The sequence below is a fragment of the Corythoichthys intestinalis genome, chromosome 7 (assembly GCF_030265065.1).
Source record: "Corythoichthys intestinalis isolate RoL2023-P3 chromosome 7, ASM3026506v1, whole genome shotgun sequence".
NCBI lineage: Eukaryota > Metazoa > Chordata > Actinopteri > Syngnathiformes > Syngnathidae > Corythoichthys > Corythoichthys intestinalis.
In genome coordinates, this window is record NC_080401.1 from 51003785 (window position 1) to 51031627 (window position 27843).

The 27843-nt window shown below is 39.9% G+C and overlaps 2 protein-coding genes across 6 annotated transcripts in view; both read right to left on the reverse strand.

Moving 5' to 3' along the window:
* The window catches only part of smx5, a 69142-nt gene extending 67559 nt beyond the window's left edge, over positions 1-1583 (reverse strand). For 2 of the 3 annotated variants that reach the window (XM_057840475.1, XM_057840474.1), the window contains exons 1-5: positions 1520-1583; positions 1264-1331; positions 1130-1160; positions 829-888; positions 571-702 (exon numbers count right to left, since the gene is read on the reverse strand). In XM_057840475.1, coding sequence (XP_057696458.1) covers positions 577-702; positions 829-888; positions 1130-1160; positions 1264-1331; positions 1520-1522 — 288 coding nt within the window. In that variant the 5' untranslated portion in view covers positions 1523-1583 and the 3' untranslated portion in view covers positions 571-576. Of the gene's footprint in view, positions 1-82; positions 703-828; positions 889-1129; positions 1161-1263; positions 1332-1519 lie in introns of those variants that run through there. The other variant, XM_057840473.1, reaches the window with a different exon arrangement.
* Positions 1584-3955: 2372 nt separating this feature from the next.
* Positions 3956-27843, reverse strand: part of inpp5d (inositol polyphosphate-5-phosphatase D) — a 39099-nt gene continuing 15211 nt past the window's right edge. For 2 of the 3 annotated variants that reach the window (XM_057840447.1, XM_057840450.1), the window contains 16 exons: positions 26368-26470; positions 26043-26239; positions 25861-25978; positions 23193-23289; positions 22983-23121; positions 18732-18840; positions 18561-18649; positions 11592-11673; positions 11396-11485; positions 11208-11318; positions 10169-10248; positions 10016-10103; positions 9801-9947; positions 9504-9735; positions 5952-6370; positions 3956-4194 (listed from right to left, as the gene is read on the reverse strand). In XM_057840447.1, the coding sequence (XP_057696430.1) occupies positions 4154-4194; positions 5952-6370; positions 9504-9735; positions 9801-9947; positions 10016-10103; positions 10169-10248; positions 11208-11318; positions 11396-11485; positions 11592-11673; positions 18561-18649; positions 18732-18840; positions 22983-23121; positions 23193-23289; positions 25861-25978; positions 26043-26239; positions 26368-26470 (2142 nt within the window). In that variant the 3' untranslated portion in view covers positions 3956-4153. The remainder of the gene's footprint in view (positions 4195-5951; positions 6371-9503; positions 9736-9800; positions 9948-10015; positions 10104-10168; positions 10249-11207; positions 11319-11395; positions 11486-11591; positions 11674-18560; positions 18650-18731; positions 18841-22982; positions 23122-23192; positions 23290-25860; positions 25979-26042; positions 26240-26367; positions 26471-27843) is intronic. The other variant, XM_057840448.1, reaches the window with a different exon arrangement.

The following is a 27843-nucleotide window of genomic DNA, read 5'->3' on the forward strand; positions in this document are numbered from 1 at the left end:
GTGATCTGATTGGGACATCCCTAATACTTTCTCAAGCCATTGCTGGTTTGTTTTTTAAAACAGACGCCTTAGAGATTCTCCATGGGAATTTGCATTTTTATTTCCCAGAAATGCGGTCATTTACAAAGCATGTCTTGCTAATCATCTGAGCCTAAACAAAGTCTTCAAGTCACAGTAAAAAAAATATCAGACACATCAAAACATGACTTTAAAAAAATAACTTTTCCATACAAAAGTCGCCCATTTCGGATTTTTTGTAAACAAACTGAGGAAAATATGTAATTTGCTGGGCTCTAATGACCCAAAGTTTAAGTTTACTTAAAATAAATCAACCAAACCCTTTCCAGGTTGCGTCCATGATAATTTTGAAAACAATAATTATCATGATTGTACTTTTTGTCAAGAATTGCCCTTGTTATAAGTATGGAGTTGAGTAACGGATAACAAATCTGTATCTGAAGTCTTTTTCTTTTTTTAAAGGAAGCATAAAAAAAATAACTCAAGTCGTTCTTGTGACAAGTTACCCCCAATAATAAACACCCTACCCACCCATTCCCGCCCGGCCCGCACCTGCGATCACTGCTTCTGCTGCATGGCCTCCTTGCGTGCGGCGTCTTGCAACAGCTGCGTGTCCACTTCGTCGGCGGGCAGCTGCACGTAGCGCACCACCGAGCCGCGGATGAAGCAGTTTTTTACGGACAACTGAAAGAAAACACAACAGAGGCATTTACAGAAATTAAATTCCACACAGTCATTCATCCACAAAGCTCATCAACGGGCCTTTGTAGATGCTGATATTTTTCTTAGCAACAGGGTCCCAATGCTTACCATGTGTGGGTATTTTTCAGGATCTGTGACGCTTATGTCTGTCAGTTTGATATTGAGGTACTGAAACAGCAAATGTAAACAGGTCAATTCGTGTTAAATATAATAATATCTAGCTTTGTTGTTTTAATGGCAGCCATTTTGATAAAATATGATAACAAATACAAGCATTTTTGTTGTCAAAATCTATTCCCGAAAGTTAATAAAAAAATAGATTTTATTGAATACAACATGATTATTATTTTTTTAATTAAAATTTCAATACAGGTGTCACAGTGCTATTATGAAAAAAAATATATCATACCTGGTCAACTGAATGAAGAGTTCCACATATGCTAAAATGAATTATTAGAGGCAGTCAAATCGGGCACTCGAAACAATTATATAACATTGAATTTGTTTGATATTTATATAACTTAGTACAACTATTGAGCTCACCTGAGGTCGTTTTTTAGTTCCACCACCACGTCTTTACCCACAAGTGATTTGAAAAACGAGTAGAAAAGCTGAAAAATAAAAACACAAACACAAAACGACACACCGACGTTAGCCTAGCAGCGAGCTAACAGTGCTAACAAGGCAATTAGCTCACAACCAAATGACACATTCGATCTAATGCGACGAAAATCTTATTTTTGATTGTCAAGAGGTTTCAAAACGGTAAAAATTCATTCATTCGAGTCGGTTTTCTCACCATTGCTGCGCCGGTTTGATTTTTGCGGCGTTTGGACTGACGTCGATTACGTAAAGGAACGTCATAAATCTGCGACGGACGGTGGTGATAAAGGCGTTGACCTGAAAATCCACTGGATGGCGCCATTTGACCATAAAAGTTCGACCCTTTTTTACCGCTTTTTCTAAAGTGGATGTTTTTTTCCCTATAATAGTATTTGTTTTAATGAAGATAATGTGCACATTTCTGACTAAATGCTGCTTCTGAACGGAACGAAAAATCATGTATAATGGCGTTTTATCAATAGCAACACAAAAAGCTAGTATGTAGTGTTGGCTAATAGCAGTGTTTCTAACGGCGTTAGAGTATAATGGCGTTTCTAACGGCGTTATTTTTTTCGATGGTGAGTAATGTAAATAATTACTTTTCCCATCTCTGTAACGTCACTACCGTTACTGAGGATGTGAAAGGGCGTGTTACAACAAATGGTTGAATGGTTGGTGAAATCATATTGTGGTGTCTTTTTGTGTGTACTACCTAGGCTTGCCACCCGTCCCTTGAAATACGGAGTCGTTCCGTAATTGGGAATTAAAAGTTGCGTTCCGTATTGGTTCAATACAGAGCGCAGTTTATTCTGTATTTCACAATTGTCCCATGGGGCGACCCCGGGCAACTCACGGCTCCGGCGGCGGGGGGCGGTGCGCCCAGCCCATGCATGTCTGGAACACACAAACACACACCTGCGCTCATGAGTGACCACTGAGCCAACAATAATGAACAAAAAGGGCAGGAGACATTAAAGACAGCAAGATAGTAATCTGCCTGCCCGCTGCTGTCTGCCCTGCACTGCGTTGCACTTCCGGGTTCGTTGATTCGTTACCTCGCTCGCTCGGACACCCCACGTCATCCTCAAAAGGGGAAAGTCTCCAAAAAATCAAGCGAACTGCAAGGCAGGCAGGGTTTTTGCAGTGTCTCACGGAGGTGTAAAACAGCATGCTGCGGGGGACCTCCACAAACGGAATATAAGATCCCAGAAGAGCCTTGGTCACAATTCTTTGTACCTGAAACATCCCCTGAGCTTGATTTGGTATGGCATTATGCTCTAGTACAGTGTTTTTCAACCGGTGTGCTGCAGTACAGTAGTGTGCCGCGAGAAATTATCTAATGTCACATTTATAATAATACATAAATTTGTAATGTCCGTAACTGTGTACGGGCCCTTGAAGGGGCCATCAGACTGCAGAGTGGTGACGTAGTGGGAAGCAAGCAAGGAGGGAGGGAGTCTCATGGAGAACGGCGTGAGAGCAGAGTTTGCGGTCGCATGTCACGGATGCCGCTGTTATTTTGTTTATGATTTTCCATTGTTGCCACAAAAAAGTGGGAAAGTCATCACTGACTCCTCTCCTTTCTATTTCCCCATTTGAGGCTATCACAGTATTGTTTTTTTTATGTCGTCGGGCGGAGTTGCAGTAGAAGGAAGGAAGGAGTAGGTAGAAAGTTGGAGAGTTCTCGGTCGTGTGCAGATGAGCGGAGTATGACTCGTGTCGCGTTCAAAAACTGTTTGGATTTCTAGCCATCAACGACCTTGCTGTCCACGACACTGTGGACCACAGCACGTCTCCTGCGCATCATTTGGTTAGACTCGTCATGTGTCGATGTACTCCAAAGTGTCCTTTCTATTATATCCATATGTGACGACCGTCAATCCTCCCCCTGTGTTTTATTCCAACACATTGTTGAGAACAGCAAGGTGGCTAATTGCTAAAAATCCGAGCAGTTCTTCAACGTGACACGAGCAGCAATCCAAAAACAGCGCCACGGTGCCAAGCAAGTTTAAACGTCATCTTCAAACGAAACACCTGTCACTTCAAAACAAGTCGATGGACTATTTTGTTTGGCTTAGTTAAAACACAGACAAACAGGCATTTTTTTGATAAAAACTACAAAGGTAAATGAGAAAGCTCTCAAAGCCAGTTACCTTGTTGCTATATCCAAAAAGTCCCACACCGTGACAGAGACATTTAATACTACCTGCCTGCAAAGCCATTGTCTGCGAGATGCTCGGCCCTGATGTGGTTAAAGACATTGCTCAAGTCCCCCTTTCTGATAATTATGAGCTTTTTCAAGCCTAATCGCTATAAAAAAAATAATAATAATAAAAACAGAGACTGAAAGCGGTTGAAGAATAAGGATATCGACTCTGTGTTCATCTAAACAGGCTCAAGTTTCACACTGAGTAAGCATACATTTTGAGAAATTATTTTGTAATTAATTATAATGTACAGAATATAATTTTGGAACATTTTTAGTTTGTGGTGTGCCGCGAGATTTTTTCTAATGTAAAAACATTATTTCTATTTCTGAAAGGTGGCAACCCTAGTACTACCTGATTGTACCAGTAGATGATTTCCATTTTAAAACAAAAATCAAGCACACTCTGCACTGTACTTCCACATATTGTAGTTAAATTTATTTGGGCAATGATCATAAATTTCAGCTACATCAAACAAAATCTATGTATAACATGCAACTGAAATTTCATGTAAAACATATATATATTATACATTCAAATCGGAAGAAATGAAGCATTAGAGCGATGACATTGGAGAAATAGTGGCGAAGCGGGAAGGCGGTGTCCTGAGCTGCAACCTCATCTCACTTCACAGAATGGCCCATCTTGGGAACGTTAGGTTGGGCTGAAAAGAAAGAAACATCATTACAATACATATTGTTTGGACATTTATGATACTTGATTAGGGCACCATACATAGTCTGTTTTCCCCCTTTTGTGTTGTCCATTTCTTTGGTGTAATAAAAAAAAAATATGGTAGCTGAATGCAAATCAACCATTTTTGGAATCTCAGGATAGTTCCAAACAAATGCTAGTCTGGTTATGTTGAAGTGGGTAACCAATTCAACTGTATATGTGGCCCAAATTGGTAACTTCAGACTTAAGGCACGTTCTAAACAAACTCTTTCAATGTTTTGTTTTAGTTAGAAACGTAAGCTGATTTTAAGGGGGGGGGGAGCGGCCCTCCTGGTGGCCGAAAAGTGTCATTGCATAAAATTGACTTTCCCATATATATAAAAGTTGTAAAGCAATAAAACTGCAACAAAAATGAATGAAATGAACAAAAAATATATTTTTATAATGGGTCAAAATTATTTTTCGATCAGATCATGTGACTAGCACCTTAGATGGTCATTTGCTTTGCTAAAACAACAACAACAACAAATAGCGGAGGGCAATTTGATTTTTCAACTGGTTTTTTTCTTTGATTGAAAATATTTTTTTTTTAATTGAATTTTTTTTATTTAGACACCAGTGTCCTACCCATAATATGGCCCAAACACAAAAAGGATTGCTTCAATCAAAGAAAACTTTTTCAATGAAAAATTAAGCGTTCAAATGCAAATTTTTCAGTCTCAAATATTTTTTCGCATTCTAAAATGTCTACGATTGATTTTTTTGGTTTTTTGATTGAAGTGATTTTTCTTTATGAAAATATGTATATATATATTTTTTAAGCAACTTATTTTTTGATTACATGATAAAGACAAAAACGTCCTAGCCAAAATGTGGACCAAAACAAACCAACATTACTTCAATCAAAAAAGTTGCTTCAATCAAACAAAAAAAAACTTGACTCCAATTAAAAAAAAATTTAAAAAATCAAAGAAAATTTGCTTTCGCATGCATTTTTTTCAGTTCCAAATTTATTTTTGCATTCAAACACATTTTTTTTCATTGAAGCAACTTTTTTTTTTGAATGAAAATATATATTTTGATTGAAACATTTTTTTTTTGTTTTACTGAAGCAAGTTTTTTGGGATTGAATAATAAAGACGCAAATCTACATCCATATGGCTCCGCCCAGGGCATACTATTTTTGACTGGGGTAACTACATTGGCACGACACCGGCGGGCGTACCATAATCAATGGATGACGATCTTGGTGAAAAGTATTGCCTAAGCAGCCTGATTTAGAATTCCCCTCAAGAATGATGGGAAACAAAAAATGCTATTGTCAACTTATTATTATAAATATTCTTGTAAGTTAATTTTATTGCTGACAGTGCGTTTTGGGGTCATCAGCATGTCGTGCCCCCCGTGCCCCAAAAGTCAAACTCCGCTTATGGTTAGAAACTGATTTAACCTCAGGTTGGAACTAAAAATCAGTTTTAAAACCTCTGTGAGTGAATTTCTTCATGAAAATGTAATTGAACTTCAGTTATGGAGCAATTCTATTGGTCCAGAACTTCAGGATGGTTGCAAAGGCTCTATAGTGGGTTGCGTTGTGGAGATCAGGTTCAGGTTTGACTAACAAAATAACAGTCCTATATCTATAGATAGGACACAAAAACACATTTTTTTATGTTTTTTGTTTGCTTAGGAACCGAACTGGGGGTGAACAGACTAAATAATCGACTGAGTTTTGAACCCCATCCTTACGGTCTTTTTGGAGCGGTGTTTGTCCAGCCCTGGTTGGCGGCCTGTGCTTGCCAGGCAATTCAGATGTGTCCCTGTAGTCTCTGGGTTTGGCCTGTGGCTCTGGATGTCCTGATCGTGTTTTAGTGGGCAGTGGTGGACGACTATTGACTACGCATCCCTGAGAGCGCGATGGAACCACCGGCTTCTTGTTCTGAGCAACGGCGGGTGGAAGCAGAGGCTTAGACTCCGAGCATGTGAAGGAACGATTACGAGGGGTCGGCACCGGGGGGCGCTCCGGTTCTCCGTCCTGCGATTTAGGTCCGAGAACGGGATCAGGTTGCATGAGCTTATGCGTGGTATCCTGGTCTTTGCTCTGATTTTGTGATTTTGTCACAGAGCCATAGAGTGGATTGTCAAACATCTCCGATGGCTCCGCTGCCCTAAGAGACAGAAAACAAGTTTTCACCTAGCACTCTGATTTTAGTTCAGTGCAGTATAGATTCATGCTGTTGCTTTATACAGTGGTATGAAAAAGTATCTGAACCTTTTGGAATTTCTCACATTTCTGCATAAAATCACCATCAAATGTGATCTGATCTTTATCAAAATCACACAGATGAAAAAACAGTGTCTGCTTTAACTAAAACCACCCAAACATTTATAGGCTTTGATATTTTAATGATGATAGTATGCAAACAATGACAGAAGGAGGAAAAATAAGTAAGTGAACTATCACATTTAATATTTTGTGGCCCCCCTTTGGCAGCAATAACTTCAACCAGACGCTTCCTGTAGCTGCAGATTAGTCTGGCACATCGATCAGGACTAATTTTGGCCCACTCGTTTCTACCAAACTTCTGTAGTCAGAGACGTCACGTCCCATTAGGCAAACCAGGCAATTGCCCACTGTCCCCCTTACTTGCACACGCTCGAAGGGTCCCATGTTGCTTGTTGCCTGGGGCCCCCGGGGACCCTTGCTACGCCTCTGGCTGTAGTTCAGTCAAATTCCTGGAATGTCTGGCATGAATCGCTGTTTTTAGGTCATGCTACAGCATCTCAATGGGGTTCAAGTCTGGACTTCGAATTGGCCACTCTAGAACGTGTTTTTTGTTCTTTTGAAACCATTCGGAAGTTGATTTACTTCGGTGTTTTGGATCATTGTCTTGTTGCGGCATCCATCCTCTTTTTAGCTTCAGCTGTCTGACAGACGGCCTCAGGTTTTCCTGAAAAACATTCTGATAAACCTTTGAATTCATTCTTCCATTAATGATTGCAAGTTGTCCAGGCCCTGAGGCAGCAAACAGCCCCAAATCATGATGCTCCCTCCACCATGCTTCACAGTGGGGATTAGGTGTTGATGTTGGTGAGCTGTTCCACTTTTCCTCCACACATGACATTGTGTGTTACTCCCAAACAATTCAACTTTTGTTTCATCAGTCCACAAAATATTTTGCCAAAACTTTTGTTGATTGTCCAAGTGCCTATTTGCAAACATTAAACGAGCAACAATGTTTTTTTTAGACAGCAGTGGCCTCCTCCGTGGAGTCCTCCCATGAACACCATTCTTGGCCATAGTTTTACATATAGTCAGTGTTGTCAGTAACACGTTAGTTAGTAACGTGTTGGTTAGTAACGCGTTACTGTAATCTGATTACTTTTTTCAGTAACGAGTAATCTAACGCGTTCATTTTTCTACATCAGTAATCTGATTAAAGTTAGTTTCCTTAGTGTCTCTGCGTTACTATTTTTTCATTGCCTCATAACGTATGTAGAATGAAGAATATTGTAGTCATGTACGAAGAGCATTTTGAACAGAAAATGCTAAAATAAAAGGTTCCCAGTACGTGTCTCCATGACAACCTCTTAGCTATTTCCTGTTTTGGTCTCGTGTCACGTGTTGTGGGACTGAGGCGGGTGGACATTCGCGCCGATTATTGAGACGTTGCGAGGGAATGTTGATCTGTGGATATCCCTGAATGAAGATGAGTATTTTTCCTTCATTCTGGAGGGTATCAGCAAAAGGTTGGACCCCCTACATGCGCGGCCGTTTCGTAGCTTTGCCGTAGCAACGACGGGCAGTCATCGCTCCAAGTTGGCAAGCTTTGTTTACATCATATGCGTGTTGCACATTCATGCCGTGAGGTGATGTGTTTGTTTCGCATCTGTGGGATGTGTTGTAAGTCCGACTGAGTGTAAAGTGCTTAGTTGCCGCCACGTTTTGTGGCCAAATTGACCACGTGTGTGTTGAGAGGAGTACTTCCGGGTTTTTAATGTGCACGGCTGCACCCGCATCCGCGCCCGCCACCATCTTTGTGTTTATTGCATTGTACAATCCACTTGTGTGATGTTGATTAGTGTGCCGTCAGTTTGCATTGTTTTACATTGGCACTGATATGCTGTTAACCATAACCCGAAATTCAGAAGTTTTGACATTAGGCTTAATCTTAGAGTTAGTGGGGTTTAATTGGTATGTGGAGTTGATTTCAACAAATTCCAAGCAGTTTGTCAGATATTTGTTAGTTTAAGGGCTCCGGAGTGGCTAAACTAGCGCGAAATTCTGATATTCCCCTTTAAATTCAATCATCAGAAAGTCAATTACATGTGATGACATTTTTCTGTTGTCATTCTTATGTTGAGGCGGCAAAGGGAGAAAAATGGGTAAAAAGTAACTGATAGATTACTTTTAAAGTAACTTAGTTACTTTGATAATGAAATAATCAGTAAAGTAACTAGATTACTTTTTTTAGGTGTAATCAGTCATCAGTAATTAAATTACTTTTTCAAGTAATCTGTGACAACACTGCATATAGTTGATGTGTGCACAGAGATATTGGACTGTGCCAGTGAATTCTGTAAGTCTTTTGCAGACACTCTAGGGTTCTTTTTTTACTGCTCATAGTATTCTGCGCTGAACTCTTGGCGTCATCTTTTGTGGACGGCCACTCCTTGGGATAGAAGCAACAGTGCCAAACTCTCCCTATTAGTAGACAACTTCTCTGACTGTCGATTGATGAACATCCGGACCTTTAGAAATGGTTTTGTATCCTTTCCCAGCTTTGTACAAATTAACAATCCTTGATCGCAGGTCTTCAGACAGCTCTTTTGACCAACCGATGATGCACATCACAGTTCTTACCTGGTGTGTGTTTTATATTGGGCAGAGCAGCTTTAAACCACTCACCAGTGATTGGGCACACACCTGACTTAACATGTTTGGTAAAAATTGGTTTCAATTGCTCTTTAAGTCTCCTTTAGGCAGACTGTTCACTTAGTTATTTCCCCCCCTTCTGACATTGTTTGCATGCTATCCTCAATAAAATATGAAAACCTATAAATGTTTGAGTGGTTTTAGTTAAAGCAGACACTGCAATTTCATCTGTGTGATTTTGACAAAGATCAGATCACATTTGATGGCGATTTTATGCAGAAATGTGCGAAATTCCAAATGTTTCGATACTTTTTCATACCACTGTAGATCGGTGTTTACTAATCAAAAGTGAGTCGTGGTAAACAGAACTAAACTGCACTGTATGGTACTTCACATGTATGTCATTTTTGCAACCAATCACTCACACTGACTTCAAAGCTTTCCCGGTGGGACTCTTCTTTGGTTCTATAACAGTTTGGCCGCCAGTAGGGAGGTTCCTGGGTGGCATGCTATAACTCCAGCCTTTGTCAATCACTTTGCCACTCCTGTAGGACACCTCCATGTAGCTTGGGTTTGATATGTCATGTGCTGATTGGCTGGCTGGAGTTTTGTCACCACTTTTGCCTTTCGAGTCATCTCTCTCCACTTTGACAAAGTCTGAAGACCAAAGAAATTACCAGATGAAGCTAACATTTAAACACGAATAAAGTGTTCAGACTCACCGTATAACTTCTCCGTAGGTGTGCCTTCAGAGGTGTGTAACTGAATCCCTCCGGTCAACACTCCAGATTTTTCACCGTGGTGCGTAAGTGCCACCTGGAACTCGGTGTAGCAGAATTGGGCAGCTCGAAGTGCCACGCAACCCTCACCTTTGAAAAAATGTACAAACAAAACCTTGCATTTCATGTATTTTCCGCCATTTTTCAGCCATTTTTACCGTATGACTCATCCGAATCGGTGGACTTCACGCAGATGAGGATGTGCTGGTCCAGAAGATACTCAGCATCTGATATGATTGGGGTAAGCTAGAAATAGACAAGATTCACATGATTCTGTGACACATCCACTTTTTTCGGAGCAGAATTCTTACCTCAACTTGGTTGCCAAACCATACTTTGATAGACCCGTCAGAATGCTCGGTGTTCTCGCCTTCGCATGTCCTGACGGTTTCTGGAGGGATTCATAGAAATGTTCAGTTTTTAGCATCAGCAGGCCTGTAAGGTGTTTATTTAATGTAGTACATTTGTGTTCAGCTTTTGAACATTTCAACACAAGAACAGAAAGCTTACTAGTGCGTTGCCCTTTGTAATTCAGTCTTTTATCACCAAAGGATATTTTCACTTCCCGTACAAGTCCAAGGGGTTTTAATATAAAATTTCTATAACTTGTACGAACATTTATCTTTTAAGAAGTACAAGTCTTTCTATCCATGGATCGCTTTAACGGAATGTTAATGATGTTAATGCCATCTTGTTGATTTATTGTTATAATAAACAAATACAGTACTTATGTACAGTATGTTGAATGTATATATCCGTCTTGTGTCTAATCTCTCCATTCCAACAATAATTTACTGAAAAATATGGCATATTTTATAGATGGTTTGAATTGCGATTAATTACGATTAATTAATTTTTAAGCTGTGATTAACTCAAATAAAAACTTTAATCGTTTGACAGCCCTACTTTTGTTACATAATAAATTACAAAGAGATAATGTGCTTTTTCAGTGTGAGTGTTTAAATATATGTGGTGAAAATGGGGGGGTGGGGGTCGCCAACAAATATGTTGCCTAGGGTACCAAATTGGTCAGGAACGGTCCTGGATGGAACCCTTCTTTTTTTAGGGTGGTGGACTTGAGGTGGTTAATTAATTTTGTCAATGAGGTAATTACAGAAAGGCCATTAATTGGAATATTCCCCAAAAAATTTTTTGTCATTTCAGTCGTATTTGTCTATTTGGCATGTAATTATTTGATGTGATTATAAACAAGATGAAAAATGAATGTCAAACTTGCAAAACACTTAACGACTGTGGGGGTTGAATAATTTTGAACATAACTGTAAAAATGAGCTGGTTTGACCGGAGGGATTTCAACTTAAACAACGACCATTAGGTCTGTTTGCTTACTTTCCAAGCAACTGGAGTGGTATTCAATAAAAAACTTGGTCTTTGACTTTGTCCGCAGGGTTGCCTTGCAGTTCATGATCTGGATGCTGCCTTGAGGCGCACTGTTTGGATCTGGAAAAAAGAAAAAGAAAACATACCACTCAGTGGTTTTGGAGATGAGTGGCGAGTCATCCGTAGTGTGAACAAACCCCGCTTGGAGACAAACTGGGAAGCTACGCCCACTTCGAAGGAGGCAAATACTGGTGAGTGGTCGCTGGTCATAATGTCATTTGTGCAGCCTGGACAATTGAAAACAGACACTTGAATCAAAATCCTTCAAATTCTATTTTTACAATTGAGTTTTGAAAAGCTATACGGTAAAATAATCCACTAGAAATGACTTACCGTAGGCTTGGCAGATCACGTGGACCAGAGGATAAGACTTCCGCAGGACACGATCGCACCATGATGGCAAATTATATTTAGTCTGCAAGATTTCAGCGGAAACACTTGATTAAATTCAAGGATTTTCTTTTGTAAGATATAATCACTGTTTCACAAGCTGCAGTATGCAGCAGCTCTGATAGAATACATTATAAAAATGTATTGTACTGTCAGTGTTTTCGATTCGAATAAAATTTGGCGATTGTATTTCGAAATTTATCCTAGCTAGAGGGATAAACTTATATACAAACTAGAGATGTCCCGATCACGTCATTTTCAAAGTATCGGAATCGGCAAAAAATTATCGGACATGCCTTTTGTTAATATATATATATTTTTAAATTAAATTGTTTTCTAATTGTATTTAAAGTTACAGACAGGGGCGGACTGGTAGTCTGTAGCTTCTGGAGGATCACAGAACGGCCGGTGCTCTGGACGGCCGGCGGCCGCCATACATACTACGCTGTTTTTATCCCCTCTTTACTCTGTGATTATCTACAGTTCGCATCGAATCCGACAGGTGGCAGCAATGCACCCGGCTGAAAGACTTGTTGTGGCCCACGAAGGGTTGAGATGGAGAGGGTTACTTGCTAGGTATATTAGCAATTGGCAAACATTTTAGCTGTAAAACAACGTATGCACACGCAGCAGCAATATTAATTCAGAAGAAATATAACAAAATATTAATAAAATGAATTGTTTTACTTTCAAGTTTAGGTAGTTAAATTGATATATATTTTTAATCATTTACACATCGTTTTGTTTTCTGGTTAATACTTTCCAATGAAGGTTACAGGATTTGTCTTGAAATGTTTATTGTATTTTCATTGGAATTTATTATTTGTGTGGCAAGATTAATTATGGCATAAACAATGAAGTCATTTTATTGACACGGGATAGGTGTTATTATAATCAATTGGATACATAAAACTTGCTTTGAAAAAAAAATTCTTTAATTTGTTTATTCAGATTGATTATAGAGCTAGGGCAGAAGATGAATCCAACTACAGTTCATCCTTGCAGTACTTTGAGCGCCCCAAGTCAGACAGTCACAGTCTAGACCTGGGGTGTCCAGACTTTTTGCAAAGGGGGTCAGATTTGGTGTGTTAAAAATGTGGGGGGCCGACCTTGGCTGACGTCCTTTAGGTAGAACAATATATTTAAGCAAATTTTAGCAAGCCATTGTGTGTGTCACATTTGCTTTATTATTTTTCTAAAATTAATAATTTCAACAATCTCGCAACCAGCCTTTGTGGCTTACTCTTTCGACTCTCGGGCTCTTGCGAAATACTGCTGCTGTGAAATTAAACTAGATTCAAGTTGCTCCAGTTTATCGCTATGTATCTTCCCTGTAATCTTGTCATACATGTCAGCCTATCTTGTTTGGTAATATTGCCTCACATTGAATTCTTTAAAAGCAGCGACGGTCTCTTTGCAAATGAGGCAGACACAGTTGTTGCGTATTTTAGAGAAGAAATGGTCCAATTTCCACCTATCCTTGAAGCGTCGGCCATCGCAATCAACTTTCTTTTTTTTGTTGATTGTCGCCATTTTAGAAAATTGGGAGTAAAGGGTCACACGGGGTAATGTTGTGTGGAGTGCCGCAGCCTTATAGCGGGTAAATGAGGAGCAGCATTTAGTGTGTAAGCTACTTCATATGCTGGTAGCAGTGCTGCTGACCAATTTTTTAAGTCTGTGTGTGGGCCAGACGTTATTGATTTTTTGACAGAGGCTGGGGGCCGGATAAAATTTGTCCATGGGCCACATCTGGCCCCCGGGCCTGACTTTGGACATGTCTGGTCTAGACACATTTTCCTCACTTTTCTCTCAAAGTGAACGAAATTGATGCATTTTACAATAAAATATTTTTTTTAATTCTCCCGGGGGGCATGCCCCCGGACCCCCCTAGAGGGTCTGTATACAGCGATTCTTGTGGGCTGGGCTGAGTCAAACTCCAGGGCTGCTTTTTAGTCCCAGTCCGCCCCTGGTTACAGACATAATATGTTACACTCATCCAGAGTCTTTAGTTTAGGCTTAAGGTAGGGTTATCAAATTTATCCTGTTAACGGCAGTAATTTTTTTTTTTTTTTTAATTTATCACGTTAAAATATTTAACGCAATTAATGCAAGCGCTGCACGACCCACTCACGCATTGTCGCGTTCACTCTGTAATGGCGCCGTTTTACCTATATAGAGGGATAAAAGGCAGTGTAAAATGAGTAGAGTGAATTTTGGCAGCCTTTGGAGCCTTTTTTTAATTGGCTAAAGCCTTACAATCCCTCTCCCTACGATTAGAAATATCGTGGGAAGCAATGTGAAGAAAGGTAGTAATTCATCTTTTTCTTAACACCCTATGCTATTTCCCAATGCAGAGAAGATATATCAATTGGTGCCACTACGTACAGTCATGGTTGCACTTCCCATCATGCATTTGGGCAGAACAGTTAAATGGCTACAGTATCATTTACTGAAAGAGCAACAAATACGCTAGATGGCAATATTTAGTCACAATATACAAAGTCAATTTTATCCTTTAAGAATTACAAGTCTTTCTATCCGTGGATGCCTCTCACAGAAAGAATGTTAGTAATGTAAATGCCATCTTGAGGATTTATCGTCATAATAAACAAATACAGTACTTATGTAAATGGTCTGTATGTTGAATGTATATATTCGTCTGAGTTTTATTCATTTTTTTCTTAATGCATTGCCAAAATCTATATGATCGGGAAAAATTATCGGGAATGATTGGAATTGAATCGGGAGCCAAAAAAAAAGCAATCGGATCGGGAAATATCGGGATCGGCAGATACTCAAACTAAAACGATTGGGATCGGATCAGGAGCAAAAAAACATGATCGGAACAACCCTAATACAAACCCTAGCAAAAAGTATGGAATCACCAGTCTCTGACAAGCACTCACTCAGACATTTTATCATGTAGAACAAACTCAGATAAAAAGCTGGAAAAAACAATGAATTAGTTCAAAAGTGCAACTCTTTAGCATTCAGAAACACTAAAATGAATAAAAAAAACATTGTGGTGGTCCGTAAATGTTACTTTTATAGAGCAAGTGCAGGGAAATATATATGGAATCACTCCATTCTGAGGGAAAAAATATGGAATCATGAGAAGCAAACAAAGAAATAAAAATCCAAACATATCTCTTGTATTTAGTAGCACCACCTCTGGCTTTTATGACAGCTTGCGGTCTCTGAGGCATGGACCTAATGAGCATTCTTCATCAATTTGGTGCCAACTCTCTTTGATTGCAGTTGCCAGATCATCCTTGTAGGTCGGAGCCTTGCTGTGGACCTTTTTTTTTTTCCCCAATTTCCACCACAGGTTTTCAATAAGGTTTAGATCTGGGCTATTTGCAGGCCATGGCATAGACTGGATGAGTCTTTCTCCAAGGAATGCTTTAACAGTTTTAGCTCTGTGGCGTGATGCATTGTCATCTTGGAAAATGACAGACATATTTTCAATTGAAGGGATAAGAAAGCTGTCTAAAATTTTTATGTAAATGCAGCCCCATATCATCAAGGACTGAGGGAATTTTGATGTTTTCTTAGCTATCAGCGCTATCAGGCTGTTTAATAAGAACATTAGATAGTCTCTACAAACTGCCGGTCATTGGTGCAATTGTGCCGTTCTGCACTCGTGCTTATACTGTGCAATATCCAACATTCCACACTACTGTATTTTTTATTGCTTCCAATTCCGTACTTTATATTTGCACTGCTGCACTGACACCTGTTTTTTTCCCTCTGTACTATGTACAGACTATTAGTGTGTTTTCGAATGTTTGCTGCTAATGTTATACATTAACGGCCACATCACGCCGTCCTCTGAGCTATCTTTGCTGCTGTAACACCGAGAATTTCCCCATGGTGGGCTCAATAAAGGTTTTCTTATCTTATCTTCAAGCAGTCGTCTTTGTCAATCACACTGGAACGGCACCAAACCAAAGTTCCAGCATCATCACCTTGTCCAATTTAGATTCTTGACTCTTGACAAGGTGATGATGCTGGCTGTGGTTAAATCTTCAATAGATAGCAAGGATGATCTGGCAACTGCAATCTAAGGCTACGTTCATACGACAGGTCTTAATGCACAAATCCAATTTTTTTGCCACATGTGTTTTCTTGGCGTGCCCGTTCAGACTGCCTTTGTCCATTGAGACCGTTCAAGTATCACGCATGCGCACTAATTCGCAGTCCAAGATGCGCTCAGGAAAGAGACCCGCATGCGCAGAAGCATCAAGACAAATTACACATGCTAGCTTTATGTCATTCCAGAGTTGTCATATTTTGATTTCCAAAAAGAGGACACAAATAACAGACATTAATAATCTTATCTTCAAAGTTTATATGGACTGATAGAATGCATACATGCACACACAGGAGCCTTGACGTGCGTGCGTGAAATGACGTGGGTACGTCAGTTTGCCCTGACTCGGCCATGTGTGCAATAATGAAATTTTGCTCATTCGGTGCACAGATTGAAAATCGAAAATTGTACGGCTTATTCTTTTCCTCATTTTATTTTTTTATGACTGTGGTCAAGCCCGCTTCGTGCTTAAAAGCAGATTCAAGCTAGGTGCTAATGCCTACATGGCTGCCGTCCTCCGTGCCCCTTGCTCTTTGCTGACGTAATTGCTGCATGAATTCCGATTTGGGACTCTTTACAGTTTAGAACGGCAGTCACGTTCGGAAAAAATGTGACCCCGATCGGATTTGAGCCACATACGAAAGTGACTCAGATCGGATTTGAAATGGTCCACTTCTATGTGACTTGTCCCGTTCACACCGTCAAGTTAATGCCTGACTAGAGTCGGAAAAACACGAAAAAATCGGATTCGTGCATTAAGACCTGTAGTATGAACTTAGCCAAAGAGAGTTGGCACCAAATTGATGAAGAATACTCATCAAGTCCATGCCTCAGAGACTGCAAGCTGTCATAAAAGCCAGAGGTGGTGCTACTAAACACTAGAGATGTGTTTTGATTGTTATTTCTTTGTTCGTTTCTCATGAATCCATTTTTTTCCCCTCAGAATGGAGTAATTCCATATATTTTTCCCTGCACATGCTCTATAAAAGTACATTTCATTTAGTGTTTCTGAATGCTAAAGAGTTGCACTTTTGAACAAATACATTATTTTTTCAAGCTTTTTATCTGAGTTTGTTCTATATGGTTAAGATTCCAAACTTTTTGCTAGGGGTTGTACATACAGTATATACAGTGCCTTGCAAAAGTATTCGGCCCCCTTGAATCTTGCAACCTTTCGCCACATTTCAGGCTTCAAACTTAAAGATATGAAATTTAATTTTTTTGTCAAGAATCAACAACAAGTGGGACACAATCGTGAAGTGGAACAACATTTATTGGATAATTTAAACTTTAACAAATAAAAAACTGAAAAGTGGGGCGTGCAATATTATTCGGCCCCTTTACTTTCAGTGCAGCAAACTCACTCCAGAAGTTCAGTGAGGATCTCTGAATGATCCAATGTTGTCCTAAATGACCGATGATGATAAATAGAATCCACCTGTGTGTAATCAAGTCTCCCTATAAATGCACCTGCTCTGTGATAGTCTCAGGGTTCTGTTTAAAGTGCAGAGAGCATTATGAAAACCAAGGAACACACCAGGCAGGTCCGAGATACTGTTGTGGAGAAGTTTAAAGCCGGATTTGGATACAAAAAGATTTCCCAAGCTTTAAACATCTCAAGGAGCACTGTGCAAGCCATCATATTGAAATGGAAGGAGCATCAGACCACTGCAAATCTACCAAGACCCGGCCGTCCTTCCAAACTTTCTTCTCAAACAAGGAGAAAACTGATCAGAGATGCAGCCAAGAGGCCCATGATCACTCTGGATGAACTGCAGAGATCTACAGCTGAGGTGGCAGAGTCTGTCCATAGGACAACAATCAGTCGTACACTGCACAATTCTGGCCTTTTGGAAGAGTGGCAAGAAGAAAGCCATTCCTCAAAGATATCCATAAAAAGTCTCGTTTAAAGTTTGCCACAAGCCACCTGGGCGACACACCAAACATGTGGAAGAAGGTGCTCTGGTCAGATGAAACCAAAATTGAACTTTTTGGCCACAATGCAAAACGATATGTTTGGCGTAAAAGCAACACAGCTCATCACCCTGAACACACCATCCCCACTGTCAAACATGGTGGTGGCAGCATCATGGTTTGGGCCTGCTTTTCTTCAGCAGGGACAGGGAAGATGGTTAAAATTGACGGGAAGATGGATGCAGCCAAATACAGGAACATTCTGGAAGAAAACCTGTTGGTATCTGCACAAGACCTGAGACTGAGACGGAGATTTATCTTCCAACAGGACAATGATCCAAAACATAAAGCCAAATCTACAATGGAATGGTTCAAAAATAAACGTATCCAGGTGTTAGAATGGCCAAGTCAAAGTCCAGACCTGAATCCAATCGAGAATCTGTGTAAAGCGCTGAAGACTGCTGTTCACAAACATTCTCCATCCAACCTCACTGAGCTCGAGCTTTTTTGCAAGGAAGAATGGGCAAGAATGTCAGTCTCTCGATGTGCAAAACTGATAGAAACATACCCCAAGCGACTTGCAGCTGTAATTGGAGCAAAAGGTGGCGCTACAAAGTATTAACGCAAGGGGGCCGAATAATATTGCACGCCCCACTTTTCAGTTTTTTATTTGTTAAAAAACTTTAAATTATCCAATAAATTTTGTTCCACTTCACGATTGTGTCCCACTTGTTGTTGATTCTTGACAAAAAATTAAAATGTTATATCTTTATGTTTGAAGCCTGAAATGTGGCGAAAGGTTGCAAGGTTCAAGGGGGCCGAATACTTTTGCAAGGCACTGTACTTAGACACGTCAAAGCATAAAGAAGTGTAGGGGTAAAACATCTGGCAAAACACAAGCATACCCCTGTGGTTTTGGCCTTTGTGTAGGCATACTTGTCACGTGTGTAGCGCTCAAAGCGATACGTGGGGGCAAATGTGATCTCCTCCTCAGCTAGAACACCAAAGAAAAATAATTGAACAAGACTCGCTGGTTTTAAAAAATCAAAGTATGAATTTGACCAATTTTAGCATACCGAAGTGCAAGAAGACCTTGTCGTCGTTGATCTCACTGTTGAGCTGGTCTCTGCTCAGGAGCTCCTGGTACTGCTGCTGCTTGATCTTGGATACCACATACTCTGCGTCCTGGCAAGGTGACAAATAGCACCCAAAACAATCAAATCAACTTTCACAGGGTCATTTGTTCAGATCAGTGGTTCTTCACCTGGGTTCGATTGGTACGGTGAGTAAGTGTAAGGTAGTGGCGATTGCAAGTGAAGCTCAGCTTCCACTAAAGTGTCAAAAAATATGTGATCAAATGTATACTGTTGTGTGTATGAGTGGGAACCTCTTGGTACCTCACAATACGATTTGCGATACAAAGCTCATGATAACGATGATCTGATGATATAGCGATACAACAATTTTCGATACATTGGTCAGGAAATCCTTCTGGGATGTTCTACAAAAAACTAATAAACAGAAAAACAAGCTTCTGCTGTGAATTGGAATGAATTTATCACTAGTAGACGTCCAATCCATTTGAACTGGGAGGGTGGCAGCGAATGAACATTCGTTCATTCGCTGCCATCCCTCCCACTTCAAACGGTTTGAAAGTGTATGGTAATTGGCAGCCAATGCCAGGCAATGAGTAATTTTGGGCCATTTAAGGTCATTTACCTGTTGATTTTCAGTTACTTCCTGTTGATTTTGGGGTATTTCATGGGTCACTTGCTGTTTATTTTGCGTTACAGAACAGGAAGTGACCTGGGAATCACCCAAGTGAATAGGCAGTGACTCAAACTCAATAGGAAATGACCTGTCGATGCCCTAAAATGAAAGGCAAGTGACCTGTAAATGCCCCGAAAATCGGACCGAATGACTGTGAATGCTCTGGTTTTGAATTAACGAACGTTCCCAGTCTAAATGGATTGGGCGTCGAGCACGGTCAATGGCAATTTTTTTTTTTTTTTTTTTTTTTATTGACACTTTTTTAAAACAATTTCTCGATTCTTGACAGGAGCATATGGATAACCTTTTGGGATACAAAGTACCACGATATATCACCATTTCGATATTTTGTCACACCCCTAGTTGTGTGTTACATTGACTAAATCTGCGCTACAATGCAATCAACTTTTGTTCAGAATTAGCTTCTTTTCACTGTATGCGGTTTGCTTTTCATTCATTCGTGCAGCTTTACAGTCTTTTAAAGTGCCTGTTACACCATAAAAAAAAAAAACACAATTAGCAGTATTTTGTGAATTGAAATTATATTTTGAGACGATTCAACTACAGTATATACTAGAGGTGTGCAAAATTTCTGATTCTTAGATTATTCGCGATTCGGCCGTGGAAGATTCGAGAACGATTCACAAACATCCAAATTCCGATTATTGAAATATGCCAAGTAAAGTGGAAGTACAACACACTCAGCGCGCTGAGCGGTCTTCGAGACACATGGAGGAACGGCGCGAGAGTAGCTAAACAACATACTTCTCCTTACCCGGCCCCTCGGGTAATGCCAATGCTCAACTTACGGCTCTAGCTCAACTCATGCCACGGGATAAAAAAAACACAACAACATACCTGACTGCTGCCGAAAAGCTGCAACAAAGTACATCCACATAATGTTACGGTAGATATCATTTAGATAGGACTATATGCAATATAGATTCGGTAGCGTTAGCAGCACATCTACAAAAACCTAGATGCGGGCGTTAGTAAACGGCCGCCATCTTAAAGCAGTACACTTCCCTGCAAGGCTGTTGTAGCAAACCTAATTAACTTTTTATATAAAATACTCCTAAATCAGTAAAACATTGACTTGAATATATCTTTAAAATAGTTTTAAAACTTTCACATGTCGAAAGTAGACAAAAGGGAAATTATGGAATAACGGGAGCAATTTTAACAAGTGTAACGGTTGATTCACAACATTAAATTAATTGAATGTAGTTTAAAGCTGCTGATACAGAATGGGGACTGGAGTTTTTTATTTACTGTTATTTTTGTATATTTGTTTACTGTCATATGTTAACTTGATACTGAAATAGTAGTTTGGTTTAGCCTGAGAGTATTTTTGAACAATTTTGGAACTAATGTACAAAACATTACAAAACATTAAAAAATAAATAAATAAATCAAATCGGAGCCTCTGAATCGTAATCGTAATCGAATCGTTAGGTGCCCAAAGATTCCCAGCTCTAGTATATACAACAATTTGGCAAAGCATAGATGGCGAGAAATGAGTCTTTCAATCTGCCATTTAGCTACTCCTGTCATTACAGCGCTCCGGCGCCGCCATATGGGTGATTACGTCGACAGAGTCAAGTCATCAGCCAATCAAAAGTGTGTTTAAGACGAAAAGACCGGCACATTCAGCAAGAGAAAAGGTAATTGTAAGTCTAAACATTATGAAAATAATTTACTTAATAATGATAGGGTCAATTCTGTCCCTTCAACACATTGGAAGTAGGGCTGTCAAAATTATCGCGTTAACGGGCGTTAATTAATTTTTTAATTGAATCACGTTAAAATATTTGACACAATTAATGCACTTGCCCAGCTCAGACAGATTTAAATGACAGTACTGTAGAGCAGGGGTCCCCATCTGCCGGGCCGCGGACCGGTACCGGTCCGTGGCGCATTTGCGACCGGGCCGCAAAGAAATAATAATTTAATAACGACCGCATTCTGACCGAATTAACCCTGTGCCCCTGCTTAACACACCAATATCTCTGTCTACTCTAGATATAATACTACGGGATAGATTACAATGTTGTCATACAAGTCCATTGATTGGACTGCTAGCAGTACATCTTGTTTGTTTGTGTCCTCGATAATAGCGTATTACTAGGCCGCGGCGCAGCACATTTGTTCCCGGAAATAATTAGCCCCCATACGAGCGAAGATAACAGGAAAACAGACGTCTTTGGAAATATTTTTACGGCGAAAAGGGCACCTGACGAGCCTACAACCTCGAAGACCCACGAACTGCGAAGGAGTGGATTCGTGACCCGTTTGGGAATAAACAGAGAGATCGCAAATGACGGCGACCTTATTAAACGTACATTTGAGACAACAACTCTACCGAGGTTCTGGATTAAAGTCATTCTGGAATATCATGACATCGCGACAAGAGCGTTGAAAACCTTGCTACAATTTCCAACATCGTATCTTTGTGAAGCGGACTTCTTTATATAATGTTTAACGACAAGGCGAAGTCGTTCATGGTGAGCGCGGTGTGCAGCTGTTGTGTGAAGCTTACATGGCAGGATGAATCTGAGGAGCTTTTCTACAAGTCCTTCCATGATCAAACGTAAGTTAATATTCCTTTCTTTCAAGAAAGTTTATAGTGTTTACTTTGGAATCGCTGCATTTGCGCATTTTCCGGCTATGTTTAACGTTACGCGCATGCGCAGGACCGCATCGTTGCAATTTTTGATGGGTTGCAAAATTTGTCAGAACACCGGTCTGTGGAAAAAAAATGACCCAAATAACACCGGTCCGTGGTGCAAAAAAGGTTGGGGACCCCTGCTGTAGAGTGAAAGGCCCACTTGTTAATTGTGTTTTGCGGAGTTTTGCTTTCCTCTGCTGGCGCTTGGGTGCGACTGATTTTATCTTGTAATTATTGACATCAACAATGGCGGGCTACTAGTTTATTTTTTGATTGAAAATTTTACAAATTTTATTAAAACGAAAACATTAAGAGGGGTTTTAATATAAAATTTCTATAACTTGTATTAACATTTTTCTTTTAAGAACTACAAGTCTTTCTATCCATGGATCACTTTAACAGAATGTTAATAATGTTAATGCCATCTTGTTGATTTATTGTTATAATAAACAAATACAGTCCTTATGTACCGCATGTTGAATATATATATCCATCTTGTGTCTTATCTTTCCATTCCAACAATAATTTACAGAAAAATATGGCATATTATATAGATGGTTTGAATTGCGTTTAATTGCGATTAATTATGATTAATTAATTTTTAAGCTGTAATTAACTCGATTAAAATTTTTAATCGTTTGACAGCCCTAATTGGAAGACAATGTAAATGACCAATACAACTTAACTTATTTTATAATGGAAATAAGGTTCCTTAAAAGTATGTGGGGACAATTTGCGCATCCTGAAAAATTGGTAGTGTTGTGTCCCTACCGTGCCTATGCAAACCTACGCCCTTGCCTTCATGTGAACACTAACAACCGATTTAGACACCTAACTGAGCAGAGCGTCAACAACACCTAAACTTATGCTTGACATTTCTGAAGTTTACCGTATTTGGGAAGTCCACTCGATAGTTGAGATCACCGAGCCAGATGAGGTGTGTGAACTGATTGGTGATGTCAAATGGATTGAGTTTCTTGTCTCCCAAATTGAGGAAACGCAAGATGTTTAGGTAATTTTGGTTACGCCTGCAAAGACAGCAAAGTTTACATTTCAATCTTGCTTTATGGACAGAACATGAAGTGATGAGAAGCAAAACCTGAGCGTCTTCTCGCTTCCTGATGTCAGATGGCTGTTGACAAAACCGAAGGACGTTCCGTTGAACATGAAGGACACTGCTACCGCTCCCTTGTTACCTTGGAAATGGAAAGAAGACATTAATGCATAACAGTTCATGCCACACAATATTGAGTATGGGTGTAACGGTACACAAAAATATGGGTTCGGTACGTACCTCGGTTTTGAGGTCACGGTTCGGTTCATTTTCGGTACAGTAAGAAAACAAAATACAAAATATAAATGTGCTAGTTGTTTATTACACACCTTTGTGTTTTCAACAATAAGAACATTAGCCTATACAAAGCTAGAATTCTGCTCACAAAGTAGCGGGTATTTAAAGATAATCCAACAACAATTTGCCTTTCAGACCCCACGTATTGGTCAGCTTTCTTTCTGAAAGAAAGAAGAAAAAAGAAGTCCTGTGCTAAAGAGAAAAGCAATCCCAATGACAAAGATTTTAACATGTATTTTACAAATGAAATGCCTCAATGAATCATTTTTTTTCCTTATGAACGGTTTTGAAAAGCTTTATTGGTGGATTTTCTCAAGTTAAAGCGCCACACAGAAATTAATAAATTTAATTGTGTAACCAGGATCTGTGTATTATTCTTATTATTTAATTACAGGTGTTTTAGCTCATTTCAATTTATTTTATTTAAATGGGCTATTATTTATGTTATTATGTGTTTATATTTTACAAACGTGATGTAGTATTCATTTATATTGTATATTGTTGTATAAATTTAGTTCCGATGTGAATATTAGTTCCTACTTGTTTTGTTGTGGTAGGAGGGTTTTGTATTGAACACAGGGCCCTGTTGGTTATTATCATAGCAGAGAAGACGGCAGTAAATCAACAAAGACAAGTCAACTGTGCCCCAATCTACCACTCGAGATCTGATGGACTCAAAAAGTGGGTTAAGATTGCATATTAGTTTGAAAATCGACCGGATCCACCGTATTTTTACACGAGTGACTTCCGGTCTGCCCGATCCTAGCTACCGGTAGTAGTATTGACGCAGGAGGGTCGCGTCTCACGTCAAATAATAAACTCTGCCGTTCTTTTCGCGTGCATCGTGTTTAGCCGCTTCTGGGACGCGACTAACACGCGGCTGCACTGCGACTGGTGTGCATTGGCTGACTGACTTTAACGCCCGCGTTTCACTGCGTTCTCGCGGCAGCAACGTTGTTGTGCCGTTGACGTTTCTGGGTTATACTGTCCTACCGTCTTCGTCCTCATTATAGTAGAGAAGACGGAGTCATATACACTCACCGGCCACTTTATTTGGTACACCATGCTAGTAACGGGTTGGACCCCCTTTTGCCTTCAGAACTGCCTCAATTCTTCGTGGCATAGATTGAACAAGGTGCTGGAAGCATTCCTCAGAGAATTTGGTCCATATTGACATGATGGCATCACACAGTTGGCGCAGATTTGTCGGCTGCACATCCATGATGCGAATCTCCCGTTCCACCACATCCCAAAGATGCTCTATTGGATTGTGATCTGGTGACTGTGGAGGCCATTTGAGTACAGTGAACTCATTGTCACGTTCAAGAAACCAGTCTGAGATGATTCCAGCTTTATGACATGGCGCATTATCCTGCTGAAAGTAGCCATCAGAAGTTGGGTACATTGTGGTCATAAAGGGATGGTCAGCAAAATACTCAGGTAGGCCGTGGCGTTCCACCGATGCTCAATTGGTACCAAGGGGCCCAAAGAGTGCCAAGAAAATATTCCCCACACCATTACACCACCACCACCAGCCTGAATACAAGGCAGGATGGATCCATGCTTTCATTTGGTTGACGCCAAATTCTGACCCAACCATCCGAATGTCGCAGCAGAAATCGAGACTCATCAGACCAGGCAACGTTTTTCCAGTCTTCTATTGTCCAATTTCGATGAGCTTGTGCAAATTGTAGCCTCAGTTTCCTGTTCTTAGCTGAAAGGAGTGGCACCCGGCATGGTTTTCTGCTGCTGTAGCCCATCTGCCTCAAAGTTCGACGTACTGTGCGTTCAGAGATGCTCTTCTGCCTACCTTGGTTGTAACTGGTGGTTATTTGAGTCACTGTTGCCTTTCTATCAGCTCAAACCAGTCTGGCCATTCTCGTCGGACTTCTGGCATCAACAAGGCATTTCCGCCCACAGAACTGCCGCTCACTGGATATTTTTTCTTTTTCGGACCATTCTATGTAAACTGTAGAGATGGTTGTGCGTGAAAATCCCATTAGATCAGCAGTTTCTGAAATACTCAGACCAGCCCTTCTGGCACCAACAACAATGCCACGTTCAAAGTCACTCAAATCACCTTTCTTCCCCATACTGATGCTCGGTTTGAACTGCAGGAGATTGTCTTAAACCATGTCTACATGCCTAAATGCTTGATGAGTTGCTGCTATGTGATTGGCTGATTAGAAATTAAGTGTTAACGAGCAGTTGGACAGGTGTACCTAATAAAGTGGCCGGTGAGTGTAATCTACACAAAGAAACTGTAACCCGATCGACTCACAGCCTCGAAAAGTAAGGGTTACATTACGCCAGAAACTCGTTCGGTACACCTCCGTTACGAACCGAGCACCACATACCGAAACCGTTCAATACAAATACATGTACCGTTACACCCTTAATATTGAGGTGTTTATACCCAAAGTATTGGCAATCCCAGTCTTGACACTGTCAGAGAAAACATGCGAGATCCTGTTTTCATGCTCTGGCTTTGCCAGAATCAGGATTCGAATGTTCCACAGTGTTTGGATTGCTACCTGTGAAGTCAGAAGTGTGTTTATGATCGACAATGCGTCCACCGTCGATTCCTGAGGTACTCACCTGTTTGAAGCTGATATTGGTGATATTCCTCAAGATCTCTTTAACTCTATCGGCCCACTCCCTCTCACCCAGTGGATCCTCCTGCGTCCCGATGACGTAAATATCGTGTGGAATCTGGTCGGCCGTGTCATCCTGGGTCTTCCCTTGGCCTTTACACTGAAACCAGGAGTTGAGGTTGTTGGGTGGACTCGCGTTTCCTGTAGGTTTGTGGGGTGAAAAGCACTGTAAAGTAGCGCATTATCGTATTTAGTTTAACAGCTAAGATGCTTGTTTTTACCACGGTTTCTCAGGTTTGACTACAAGGATCTGATTTCAAGAGTCTTACCCATGTTCCACGTGCCGACAAACACTGTGATCATATCCGGTTCGGGCTTTCCTGAGTGTTTGTTCTTCATTTGTTGTAGAAGCTGACAGAAGCCTTCTCTTTTCTGATGTAAGAAGGGAAACATCACTGTTCGAAACTTCAAAACATCTAAACTAGTCTTCTCTCAAGCAGGGTAGGCACGTACCGACACTTGTATTGAATTTATAATAATAATAATAACAATAATAATAATAATAATAATACTTACGGCTGTCAAAATTATCGGGTTAATGGACGGTAATTAATTTTTTAAATTAATCACGTTAAAATATTTGACGCAATTAACGCACATGCCCCGCTCAAACAGATTAAAATGACAGCACAGTGACATGTCCACTTGTTACTTGTGTTTTTTGTCTCCCTCTGCTGACGCTTTGATGCGACTGAATTTATGGGTTTAAGCACAATGAGCATTGTGTAATTATTGACATCAACAATGGCGAGCTACTAGTTTATTTTTTCATTGAAAATGTTTACAAATGTTATTAAAACGAAAACATTAAGAGGGCATTTGAATATAAAATTTCTATAACTTGTACTAACATTTATCCTTTAAGAACTACAAGTCTTTCTATCCATGGATCGCTTTAACAGAATGTTAATGTTAATGCCATCTTGTTGATTCATTGTTATAAGAAACAAATACAGTACTTATGTACAGTATGTTGAATGTATATATCCGTCTTGTGTCTTATCTTTCCATTCCGACAATAATTTTCTGAAAAATATGGCATATTTTTTGATGGTTTAAATTTGCGATTAATTACGATTAATTAATTTTTAAGCTGTGATTAACTCGATTAAAAATTTTAATCGTTCGACAGCCCTAATAATAATCCATTTTATTACTAGAGCGCTTTTCAAGCCACACAAAGACGCTTAACAAGAGAGATGGAATCACAGTACGATCAAAACAATTATAATTAAAACAAAAAACAAGTGTAAAAAGTAGGGTCGTTCCGATCATGTTTTTTTGCTCCCGATCCGATCCCGATCGGTTTAGTTTGAGTATCTGCCGATCCCGATATTTCCCGATCCGATTGCTTTTTTTTTGCTCCCAATTCAATTCCAATCATTCCCGATAATTTTTCCCGATCATATACATTTTGGCAATGCATTAAGAAAAAAATGAATAAAACTCGGACGAATATATACATTCAACATACAGTACATAAGTACTGTATTTGTTTATTATGACAATAAATCCTCAAGATGGCATTTACATTATTAACAGTCTTTCTGTGAGAGGGATCCACGGAGAGAAAGACTTGTGACTTTGTATATTGTGACCAAATATTGCCATTTAGTGTATTTGTTGAGCTTTCAGTAAATGATACTGTAGCCATGCCCAAATGCATGATGGGAAGTGGAACCATGACTGTGCGTAGTGCTACCAATTGATATATCTTCTCTGCGTTGGGAAATAACATAATGTGT